Below are 12,325 nucleotides of genomic sequence, written 5' to 3' on the forward strand. Positions count from 1 at the left end.
TGGGTAGGCATTCCTGATTTGCTGTTGTCCTGCTGGATTAATCATCACCGTTACAGCCGTCATGTTAACATCTTGTTCTCGAATCCTGATCTCTTGTCTTATGCATCTGTTGTCACCTGTGCATTCAAGGCATGTGATGTGACACGGCATGATGCTCAACTAATACATGCTTTAGTGGGAAAGGTCCATTATTTTTGCTCATGTTTATAAGATGAATTCATTGAAATGAACTATTTCTTTTATTGTGTTTGAATATTTGGCTACTGCCAAACCCCAGTTCACAGGCATCATGGGAGATCTCCATCGCTGCATGTGCATGCCTGCGCACTCGTAACATGGAAGCTTGTCTTTGTCCGTTAATTTTCAAGTTTTTTGTGGGGAGTTTTAAACATTGCCCCTTGCCTTTCAGTTTTAAGAAATGATGAGGATGATGATGAAGAAGAGAAGGCAACCGAAATACCAGTAAGCTACATTTTGAAAGTTTTTTTAACTTGATTTGCTTTTTCCCAATGAAACATTTTTCCACATTTTTTGGTAAAAGACATTGATTAGATTGTTAAAGTCAATATGTAATGTTTACAAAAAAACAGCAACAACGTACTGAAATTATCTACACTATAATGTTTAAATAAAGTCTGTATGTTTTGCAGTAACACCTTATTTAGTTGAAGAAAAATTGTGAATTCTACTGATAAAATATTATTGTATTCATGTAGCACAAATAGAAAGGTGCTAGCAACACCAAGGTCATGGGTTCAATTTCCAGGAAATACATGATCTGATTAAAAAAAACATTTGCAGTGTAAGTCGCTTTGGATAAAGGCATCTGCCAAATGCATGAATGTTAAAGTGAATTCATAAATATAAATAAATAATTTTTGAAACTTCTGAATTTAATAATAAATGTAACTTTTTTCCTCACAGCCCAAAGTGATCAAAAGGGAGCCAGTCTCTGTTCTTAGTAAGCTGATGGATTCAAAAGAAGCTAATAAGAAAACAGGTCATCTCCTTCTTTTTTTTTAAAACACAACAATTAAATTATGTTGTAACATGTTTGGCTTCTCAGTTAAACATATCTGTTCTTACAGACCTAATGGAAGAGCTTGGTTTGGGGGATGCTGATGATCTTGAAGGTAATCTTGAAGTTTTTCCTTCACTAAAACATTTTCTGAATCCTTCCCAAATCAAATTTTGCATTCAATTAATGTTTTGTATGTCTGATGTGTTCATGCTTTGTCTTAATTTACACAAATCAAAATCAAATCACCAATGGCCTCCAGGTCAGATACTCAAGCTCTTATTCTCTATGTACTTCCATTAGTTCACTGATCGTTCTGCTGATACTTGCTAATATCAGAGCCAGGGCCTAGCAGTTAGTGCACATGCAGTGGGCGACACAAGTTTCGATTCGGCTTCTGCCATTTTCCTGTTTGCCTAGCCTTTTTCCACATGATTCCCTGTCCTTCTCAACTGTCCTCTGTCAAATGGCAAAAAGGCTGAAAATAAATGCATATTTTATATATATAATAAATTTAAAAACACTCTTTCTTAACCTGCTTAGCTTGAAAGATCTTCAGTCCGAATGTCGATGAAAACTCTTCAGTTTCACACTGGCGTTGAAGACAGCCTCTTTTAGGTTTGCATTTATCATTTATTTTCACTGCCTCACATAGATGCTTCAGACTGGGACTCCGCCAGCACCACCAGTAAGGCCAGTAAGAACTACCCAGTTCATAAGCTAGATGAGGAACCCCTCTTTGAAAGTCCAGCAGCCTCTGCACTACCCATAACACCTCAGCAACAGGATGTGGACACCAGGGAACATAAAGAAGTCAATCCAGAGAGAAACAAACCCACAACCTCAAGCACACCACCTCTACCTAATCCACGATCTCTCAACCCGAATGCCAGCTCAAAACCGCAACCACTGCCACGGCTGCGCTTGGACTCCAATCAGAAGCCAGAGAGTGAAGGTAGAACTCAGAAACTAAAAATCTTAAATTTAGTCTCTTAGATTTTGCGGTGATTTCAATAAATATATATACTGATTACATAACTTCTTTATTTACAGAATCGGACTGGGATATGGACACTTCCAGTCCAGCCAAGAAGACAGCTTCACTGCCAAATGTCGCTGAGCCTGATGCAGGTAAATCTGAGGGTGAACATTCAGGGTTTAATACTTCTCACTGTACTTTATATTAGATAGTAACATGTCTGAATTTCTCTTCAGTTCATCAGCAGAAACCCAAAGCTGAAGATGCCGAGAGTGAACACAGTTCTGACGCAAGCGAAGATGCAGATCAGGTGGGCGATTCATAGAAAAAAAAAACAGCTCTGTGGATTCTGCCAACTTTAAATAAATTAATAATAAGATAAAAATCAAAATCCGATTAAGCATTTCATTATTGAAAATGTCTGCAAACTATGTGCCAAAATTTAAAATAAAACAAAATGAAGCAATTAAAACAATCTACAAGAGCACAGAAGACCCACCTACTGATTAACAGAGTTTACACAGGTTGACTGATGATCGAAAATAAAATAAAACCTGAAACTTTACATTTTAATTTGATTTATGTTACTGTTATTGTTTTAGCATTTAAGGGATAGTTCGCCCAAAAATTTAAATTACCCTGTGATTAACTCACCCTCGAGGTATCTTAGGTGTATATGACTTTCTTCTTTCAGACGAATCCAATCGGAGTTATATTAAAAATTGTCCTGGCTCTTCTAAGCTCTATCATTGCAGTGGGCGGGTGTTTCTGTTCAACAGTCCACAAGACGTCAAATAAAGCGTGCGCATCCGTAATAAAATGTGCCTCACACGGCTCCGGGGGGTGAATAAAGGCCTTCTGTAGCGAATCCATGTGTTTTTGTAAGAAAAATATCCATATTTCAAACGTAATAAACACTTCTCTCTCACTTCATCTAACTGTGATACGTGGAAGCTGTTAAAAGTTTTTTTAAATGTTGTTGCTATTCCTTTTTTACATTTGCCATTATTGCATTTAATTGCATTTAGTATTGCAATTACTTTTTTTATTTAATTTGATAGAGAAAAACAGTATATTGTAATATTTCAACGACTAATGAAAAGCTTGATAAGATTTTAATTTCTATCCTTTTATTAATTTATTTTAAATGGAAAGAATCTGCCTTTAACAATGTGGAAAATACGGTTGTCTAATGGAAGCTCCAGTGATGTTTTCTTCAGTGGATTTGGTCTTTAATGGCACCACATGTTTCCTTTGTGCTTCATTTTAGTTAAATGTGGTGTTTGTGACAGTGATACAGTTTAAATGTTGGCACGAGTCACTTGCATGTGTCTCAAGTTTGGTCTGAAATCCTTGTCAACCAGACTTGTTTGGTTTTTCATTGTTAATTCTATCCTTTTGTCTAATTGTGCAAATAAAGGCAAGAGAGGCATTACAAGCATCTTCCGTAGACATAAATAGGCCATCTAACCATGAACCACTGGAGTGCCCAAACTCTCCTAGAGAGGACGAACAAGAGGAGAAAGCTGATGAGATTCCCTGGGAGGAACGCTATGAGAAAATCTGGGTGGATAATGAAAAAAAGGAGACCAAGTCTCAATATAAAAACGTGGCTGCTGAACTAAAAGAGAGGTTCGGAGAACTGGAGCACAAGGAGCCACCAAGTGACCTTTCGGAGCAGGAGTGGAAAGAAGATGAACAATATGATGAGGAGGAAAAGAAAGAGGTGGTAAAGGAAGCAGATGATGAAGATTCCAGTGAGGAAGAGGGAGAGCCAATAGTGCGGTCCACCGCCCAGGCGAGAAGTGCCATACTTTTGCCCATCCCAGAGCAGAGAGAGTCAGGCCTTGAGGACTCACAGTCTGAAAGTGTCCACTGCACGGTTAGTGTTGAGGTCAGCGATGCAGAGCTTCTCAGTGACCAACACAACCCACAAATCATCCCAGAAGTCCTAACAGATGAGGCCCAGGAGCCAGAGAACCAAGCGGATGACATTGAGGAACCTGATAGTGGAAGCAAAGAAAAGTATCCATTAGATTCTGGAAGCAACGTAGATGAAGAACCTGAAGAACTTCACAGACCTTCATTGCTTGTTGAGAATGAGCTAGAAGTCCCACCTAAATTTCTAGAAGTGCCCTCTTCTGACTCCGATGAGGTTGATGAGGGCTTGTGGAAGTCCAGACTTGAGGTAGGACCCCGGGAGGAGTCTCAGACAAACTTATATAACGAATGAAGACTTTCAGTTTTGCCTCTGTCTTCTTGTTCTTCATTCACATAAACTCAAAATGTGAGAGAAAAGCTCCAGCTTAAAAAAAAAAAAACCTGTCTGTCGTCTTGTAATGCTGCCCAGACACTGATGGGCCAAATCACACAGCTGTTCCCTATCTCAGGTTTTGCTAATCATTAGCTCTGTTCCAAACCTAGTGAGCTGCCTACTTAGACATGACATGCTTCTGATTATGTTGCCTTCTGAGATGCCTTGTTTTGTCCAAAAACGTATTTTTAAAAGCTTTTATAAGCTCTTTAACTGTAAATCTGTGCTCATGTTGCAGTGCTTTGCAGCTAATTAAGCACATTCATGTAGAAAAACAATTATTGTAATTGTAAATTTGAAAATATTTGCATTTTATACAGTGTTGAAAAAAGTTCTATATCAACCTAATTAATCACGTTATTTGTATGTATTGTGGAGCAAGCAATGGTCTTCTCAATGAAGTCAAAATAAGACTTTATTGTACAAAGCAACAAAGCTGAGATGACAGTCATTGAATCTGAGTCTTTGTCTGTCTGGGAACCCATACTTAGAGCTTGTTCTTATCAGTCGTTTTTAACCAAAAATTGGTGATCTGTTTTTTTATTTGTTTCGCTTGTCTGGTTTACCACAATTCATTAATACTCCTCCCGGCTTATTTTCTAATTGTGGAATCTGGCCAGATCAGCCATTTTTAAAATGACTTTTATTTTGCTGTCTCCTTTGGGATAGCACAATAAAGCGATGTTCACTTGCAGAACGCAAGCGTCTCCCTTGTGCTTCATATTGCAGGTTTCTGCCTATATAAAATCTTTCAAATCAGTAATTTATGATGTTCTATGATGGTTGTCATGGTACCATAGAAGGCAGCTGCCTATGTAGGCAATAGTCAGTGAGGCAGCACACTAGTTTTTGAAACAGAGCTATTATGTTATTGTTGTTATTGTCAACATTTTTTGTACTACCGATTCAATTCCACAGTGTTTTCAAATCATTTACATTCTTCATGCATTTTAAGACACCATGAAATTAGTATTACTTTAGCATTATTCGTATACTATAACAGTATTTGTTAATATTTTGACATTTTTATTTTAAGTGTTATTTTTAAGTGTTTTAATTTATTTTATTTACTGTAAATGATTTTTGCTAGTTTTAGTTCATTCTATTGTTTTTAACAGCCATCCTTTATTATTTATATCATAAACCTTGAAAAACCATGATTTGGGCTGCGGTCATAATGAGCTTGTGCTCATTGTGCAACAATAATTGTTTTAGACAGTAGTATGCTTATTGCTTTTCACTCCTCAAACTCAAGCAAAGTTTGATTTCATGGGGTCTTCAGTTGTCCTGTCTTGTCCTGTATATGTTTTAACTTGTGTGACCTGACCAGCACTTGTCTTGAATCCAGTCTGTCACTTTATTAAATATTTATCAGTTAATTTTATGCAGTGGTGTCAAATGCTTCACTTGAGGCCGCACTTGGGCGTCAGTTCACACCTCATCTGTCGTGTGCATGTGTGCCAAGGATCGCTTCCTTTAGCTGTCTGAAGATCTCTCCTCATCTTCCTGAAGATCTGTCATACTAGTGTTAGTGTGTGTTTTCATGATGTGTCTCAACGGAGGAGTTTTCAACAACAGAACTTCTCTGTTGATGTTGGCTTGAAGTGTGTTTTATGTTGCTAGTGCTTCTTTAAATAAGAAAAGAAGACATGTATTGTGTGGTGTTTTGCTCAGTTTTGTCTTGTATGTGACTGTATATGAATGTTTTGCATGATCAATTGACTAAATCAATACATTCCTGTACGTTTCCCAGAAGTAGTTTTAAATACAGAATTTAATTTTGTTCTTAAAGTAATGCTTAGGTGCATATGTTTTTAACTCTCTCAAGAAATAATATCTTCTTTTTTTAGGGTGGTAAGGAACAGGCGGATGGCATGAGGGGAGAACACCAGCCCAGTGCTTTATGGGAAAACAGAGCAACCAGAGAACGAGGTGAACTTGACCAAGGAAAAGGGAAGAAAATTGACACCAACTCTGGGAACCCAAAACCTAAACAGGAAGGGAAGGCTGACAGCAGGTCTTTGGGAAGAGAGGGTAGTGTTTCACCAAGACATCTGACAAGAAGTCTGAGAAGGTACATATGTCACATTACTAGATGGAGTTAATGTGAAGGGAGATGTTTTTGTGATCAGTCACGTAGAAAAACTTGATATTTTATTTTAAATATTACTGAAAGAAATTACTGAGGACACCTTGAAGTAAAGAGCTTTCCGCGAGCAGCCATGGCTGATAGATTATTTTCATTCTATTTCTAAAGTATATACATACATAAAAAAATTATAATCATGGTATGCAAGTATTGTGTTAATTGTATTTTGTCAGTTACATTTCATGCTAATAGAACACAACAGTATTGCCATCAGGCTTTTGCTGAAGCTCTGAATTTTCTTCTGGTGTCATCATTGCTGTTTTATTTCCCTGGTGGAGGGTGTGCAGTTGCCAGTTTTTTTTGGTAAATCTTTGATTTTAACTTCATGATGAGATCTGTGCACCTCCAATACTGACAGGGCACCACCACATGGTGAGGAAGATGAGGAGGAGGAAAAGAAAACTGTAGGTAGCCAAGCCAGAAATCTCTGTGTAGCTCCCCATCTGCAGGGCAAACCCTCCCGACCTGCGACTCGTCATAATGGAGACCTCGAGTCTGTCTTTGATGATAGTACTTTAAGTGAGCTGTCGGAAGAGGACAGGAGGTATACATGCAGTATTTACGTGCTTTTTAATGTAATGTATTATTTACAGCTCGATTTTAGATGTTGCAATGTTGCAGCAGTAATATTCTAAGTATAACGTGGCCTGCACAGAATATGTGCCCACAGAACTCTACCAAATTTGAACACCTGCAATATTTACACCTGCAATGCTTACACCAACAATCAGTTCAAAATAAATGAAAACAAAAAAAGTGGGCAGATTCCTTATGGGCCTTGTTATAACGTTTATTTTTTTTTAAAGAGAATACTGCATTATATCCTCATTTTAGAGCACCAAAGTTGCTCTCCGGTAGACTGGTGTTGTCTGATAAAGCTTAAACCATGTTTTCTCTTTGTTCTGACAGGTCCCCGTCTTTAAGGCGTAAGAAAGAACAGGTGAGCTTTTGTCCTGACAAGGTAAAACTCTAAATATGTGTTCGTTGAAGAAATATGAAGTTGTTACTCATAAATTTACCAGTTTAACACAGTATACTCAATGTTAGGGGTCAACCGATTATCGGCGCCCATATTAAGCATTTTTATGGTTATCAGTATCGTTAATTTTCACAACCAATTTTCCTATAAAATGCATTTAAAGAAAGTTTTTGTCAGAGCCTTTGTTATTCTTAATTTTGATATTGTTTTTAATTTTTACACCAGACATATATATCTGTTCAAAATATCGGTTTAACAATCAGTATCGGCATCGGCCCTGAAAAACACATATCCGTCGACCCCTACTCGGTGCCACGCATGTGTTCTATTGACTTTAATGTCTCCTACGCAGAGCACCGGAGAGCTGGAAATGGCGGATGATTTTGAAGATCTCACCCAGTCTTCTGACACAGCTACTGAGGAGCTGGAGACTCCAGTATCTGGATACCGCAACGCCTCTCTGCTCTTCAAACAACTCGACTCAAGCTATCTGGGTGAGTCGGTCAGCTCCAGTCAGCTGAAAGCAAACAGTTAAGTTCAGATGTACAGCAAATGAAGATGTGTTTATGTCTGTCATGCAGACTCTGTGAGTGTGGTGAAACTACAGAACATGTTTCATGAGTACGAACGCACTATCCAGAGGGAGAGAGACAGACACAGCCGTCTAGCGGATAAAACCTCTCAGCTGGAGCAGGAACGCAGCGAGCTCAAGATCCTGCTGGATGAGATCAGAGGCAGCAAGTCCAGCCTTGAACATCTCAAACTGGAGCTGGAAACAGACATGAACAATCTCAAGTGAGCTCAACTCAGTGCATGTGGAAGGAGGGCTGCAGCTCTCCGGGGTTTGTGAAGTTGACTCTCTCTTCTCTCTCTCCTCTCTTGGAAGGTTCCTTTTGAGACAGGAACAGGAAAAGCATCAGAGCGCTCACATGCTGTATAATAAAACCCGTGAGCAGCTCCAGAGAAAAGAGGAGCAGCAGCGAGCCGAGGCCGAGGAGCGTCACAAAGCTGAGCTGAAAGTCCGCAGTCTGGAACTGGAGATCAGAGCCCTGAAGAACAGCATCAAACAGGTCAACTGCAGTACACTGTTAGGTTTAGCTGGTAAAACCAGCCCATAACACAGTTTACTGAACAGTGTGTTTGTGTGTTTAGATTGAAGAGGACAGAGATGAGTCTCAGCGTCTCTTGTCTCATGAGCGCAGTGCTCGTGCCCTACAGGAGGAGTTACTCAACAACCACCTGTGTAAGCAGCAGGACATTGAGCAGGAGAACCTCCGAAACCTCAACAAGAGCAATGAGGTACTGCTGTCACCTTCTCAAACACCAACTATTTATTGTGTTTGTCAGGGAATAGAATCACATATGCAGTGAAGTCTCAGTTTTATGGCCACACATGCCGTGCTGATTATGTCATAGCTTTACGGCCATATATGCAGTGACATCATAGCTTAACAGGCAAATATGCAGTGTTATCATCGATTTACACTTATTCATTAATGTCAGAACTTTACAATCACAGATGCTGTGATGTCACAATTTTTACAATCAAATATGCAAATATGCAATGTCATAGCTTTATAGACATATGTAGTGCCGTCAGTTTTATGGCCATATATGCAGTGACATCATAGCTTCACAGTCAAATATGTCTTTACATATTTACATGTCATATCTTTACAATCACATATGCAGCTTCTATGACATCTAAGAAATCATGAAGACCATAAGCTTAATACAGCAAATTACCAATATGCAGTTATATAATATCTTTGCAATCACATATGTGAACAAATTGAGAATATTGAGAACAAATTTACCAATATGCAGTGATCTCATATTTTTACAGTCACGTATGCAGTGATGTCATAATCAGGGCCGTCCTTTAGGGGGTGCAACTAGTGCGGGCGCACTGGGTCCCACGCTTTGAGGAACGAGGGGGCCCCGTTCCCTATTTCACACCGGACCCCGCATCAGCTAAGGATGGCCCTGGTCATAATTAAGAACAAATGACCAATTTTCTTAAATAAAATACTTTAAAATTAAATACATGAACTTCATGATTTAGGTTTACCGCATATAAAACACAGTCAGCAGATCTTCCGTGTAACCCAATTGCTCTAATCCTTTTTGCTGACATGTGATTGGTCAGATTTTCAAGCTTTGTCCTAATGACCTGCACTTAGGTATTAACTTAAGTTACAGAGCCAGTCACTCTGTTGCAGCCAGGCCACATGCTGTGTCGTTTTTTTAAAAAAATGCTAAAATGTGTTTGTCTCGTGTTAAACTAAGTTCATTTCTGATGCTGTGCTCAGGCCATGTCCCAGTTAACAGAGGCATCAGACCGTGAGCGAGAGTTGATGCAACAAAACCGAGCCCTACAGGATGAGCTAAACGCCGCTCGGGCCGAGCTTGACCGCTCGCAGTCCCACAGCCGACAGGAAGAGTCACGGCTGGCGGAGGAGCACGACGCCCTTCGCGAGAGACTGGAGGACGCCCGCAGGGACATGAAACTGAGCGAGGAGGCCTTGGCCCAGACTGTGTTCCAGTACAACGGGCAGCTGAGCGCGCTGAAGGCCGAATGCTCAGTGATAACGGCCAAACTGGATCACGAGAGGCAGGTGAGGCAGCAACTGGAGGCCGAGGCTGAGGCGAGCAGAGCACGACTTCAAGCGGCGCTACAGGAGGCCGAGAGATGCCAGGTCAGCTTCAGGTTTTTTTGTTTTTGTTCAACCATAGGGAAGGGATTTTAGGAACTGCTATCAATTTGTCTTTTATTATTGTTGCAACCTCTCAGGCGTCACGCACGGATGCAGAGCGCACTCTCCAGCGAGACCGTGAGGAGCACCAGCGGGTGCAGGAAAAGCACATCTTTGAGTCCAGTAACCAACGGGACACCATCCAGTCCCTGTCCCAGAAACTCAGCAGGGCCGAGGCGCGTGCCAACAGCCTGGAGAACGAGTGTCACCGTAATGCTCTAACCGTCGCTGAGAAAGGCGTGCTGTTGGAGACTCTGGCCCGGGAGAAAGACCAGGCCCTGGCCAAACTCAAAGAACTGGAGGCCACGGTACTGAGTGAACGGGAGAAGGCTAGCCGTGCCGGGGCCAAACAGGAAGCCATGCAGGAGAGACTGGCCCAGGCTCAGAGCGAGAACGCGTTGCTACGACAGCAGCTGGAGGAGGCGCTCAACAAGGGCTCAGCGAAGGATAAAGCCGTTACAGATGTGCACCAAAACTTTGCAGAAATGCTGAACCAGTTACGTGCGGACGGAGAGGAGAGAGTCCACCTGGTGGAGGAGAGAAGCAAAGAGCTGGCGAAGACGAACAGCGAGCTGAGAGAGCAGAACTACAAACTAGAGCAGGAGAAAGCTGAGAGAGAGGTAGAGGACATGGAGATTGAATTGTTTTTTTTCTTTAGAAAAGGCTGTATCACTGCACTTTACTGTAAGTGAACAACATCCTGTCGTGTCACTAAAGTGCTTTATATATACACAAACACACAAATATGTATGTCAATATATTGTTTTAATATGTAAATAATTGATTTTTAAAAAATATTTTAATATAAAATAAAAATATTTAAATAACAAAATTTGTAAAATAGGATAAAAACAAATGCATATATACAACACAACAAAAACATTTAATTGATTATGCAGTGGTCAAAAGTTATTGAAATAATTAATAAAATTCATGCAAAAATAATTAAACAAATTTAAAATAATAATAATATGAGAAATATAATAAAAAAGATTTGAGGTATTTTAGGTTATATGTTAATTTTAGATATCCAACGAGAGAATTAAGCTGTTGTTTTTGTGCAGGCTTCTCTGAGGCAGCTGCAGCAGGAACTGGCTGACTGTCTGAAGAAGCTGTCCATGTGTGAGGCTTCTCTGGAGGTCAACACACGGTACCGTAATGATCTCGAGGAAGAGAAGGCGCGCACACTCAAGGACATGGACAGATTGAAGGGAAAGGTAACCATTAATCTTATACTTCCTGAAAACCGTCCGATCTGTTTGTTGTCAGTCATTAACAGTACAATCTGTGTTTAACCGGAGTAGCTTCATTCTCAGGAACAAGATATGTTCATTTATTGAATTCAGCAATATAAATACATTTACATTTATTCATTTAGCAGATGCTTTAATCCAAAGTGACTTACAATTGGGGAATACATCAAGCGATTCATCTTAAAGAGGCAAATTGATACAGGAAGTGCTCGTAATACCAGGTCTCAAACATTGTTCAAATAAGTACAAGCTAGACAGGGAAAGATTAAAGAAAAGAGAAAAAGATGTTGTTTTTTTATTAGGATGAAGTCAGATAGTGATGAAAGAGGTGAGTTTTCAGCAGTTGCTTGAAAATTGTCAGGGATTCAGCATTCCGGATAGGGGTTGGAAGATCATTCCACCAGCCGGGAACGGTAAATGAAAATGTTCTGGAAAGTGATTTTGTGCCTCTCTATGATGGTACCATGAGGCGTCGCTCACTAGTGGATCTCAGACTTCTGGAGGGAATGTAGATTCGTAAAAGTGAGTGGAAGTAGGAGGGTGCTGTGGCTGTTCTATATGCAAGCATCAGTGTTTTGAACTTGATGCATGCCGTAACCGGCAACCAGTGCAGGGAGATTAAAGAGAGGTGTGACATGGGCCCTTTTGGGTTTATTGAAGACCAGTCATGCCGCTGCATTCAGAATCATTTGTAGAGGTTTGACTTTGCATGATGGAAGTCGAGCCAGAAGAGAATTGCATTAGTCCAGCCTAGAAATGACAAGGGCCTGGACAAGTTGTGCAGCATGCTCCGTTAGGAAGGGCCTGATCTTTCTGATGTCCTGCAAGATCGAGCAGTTTTTGCAATGTGGTCTTTGAAAGTCAGTTGGTCATCAAA

General features: G+C 40.2%; 1 protein-coding gene across 1 annotated transcript in view; it reads left to right on the forward strand.

Annotated features, from left to right (window-relative positions):
* Nucleotides 1-12,325, forward strand: part of ankrd26 (ankyrin repeat domain containing 26) — a 37,366-nt gene that overhangs the window by 12,609 nt on the left and 12,432 nt on the right. Inside the window, exons 16-32 of the mRNA XM_079412151.1 lie at nt 410-462; nt 925-1,000; nt 1,089-1,133; nt 1,674-1,973; nt 2,072-2,149; nt 2,234-2,307; nt 3,418-4,185; nt 6,162-6,385; nt 6,819-7,004; nt 7,370-7,400; nt 7,792-7,933; nt 8,021-8,234; nt 8,326-8,509; nt 8,592-8,738; nt 9,752-10,138; nt 10,234-10,815; nt 11,260-11,412. Of these exons, the coding sequence (XP_079268277.1) occupies nt 410-462; nt 925-1,000; nt 1,089-1,133; nt 1,674-1,973; nt 2,072-2,149; nt 2,234-2,307; nt 3,418-4,185; nt 6,162-6,385; nt 6,819-7,004; nt 7,370-7,400; nt 7,792-7,933; nt 8,021-8,234; nt 8,326-8,509; nt 8,592-8,738; nt 9,752-10,138; nt 10,234-10,815; nt 11,260-11,412 (3,644 nt within the window). The remainder of the gene's footprint in view (nt 1-409; nt 463-924; nt 1,001-1,088; nt 1,134-1,673; nt 1,974-2,071; nt 2,150-2,233; nt 2,308-3,417; nt 4,186-6,161; nt 6,386-6,818; nt 7,005-7,369; nt 7,401-7,791; nt 7,934-8,020; nt 8,235-8,325; nt 8,510-8,591; nt 8,739-9,751; nt 10,139-10,233; nt 10,816-11,259; nt 11,413-12,325) is intronic.

Source organism: Barbus barbus (genome assembly GCF_936440315.1).
Source record: "Barbus barbus genome assembly, chromosome: 48".
NCBI classification, from domain to species: domain Eukaryota; kingdom Metazoa; phylum Chordata; class Actinopteri; order Cypriniformes; family Cyprinidae; genus Barbus; species Barbus barbus.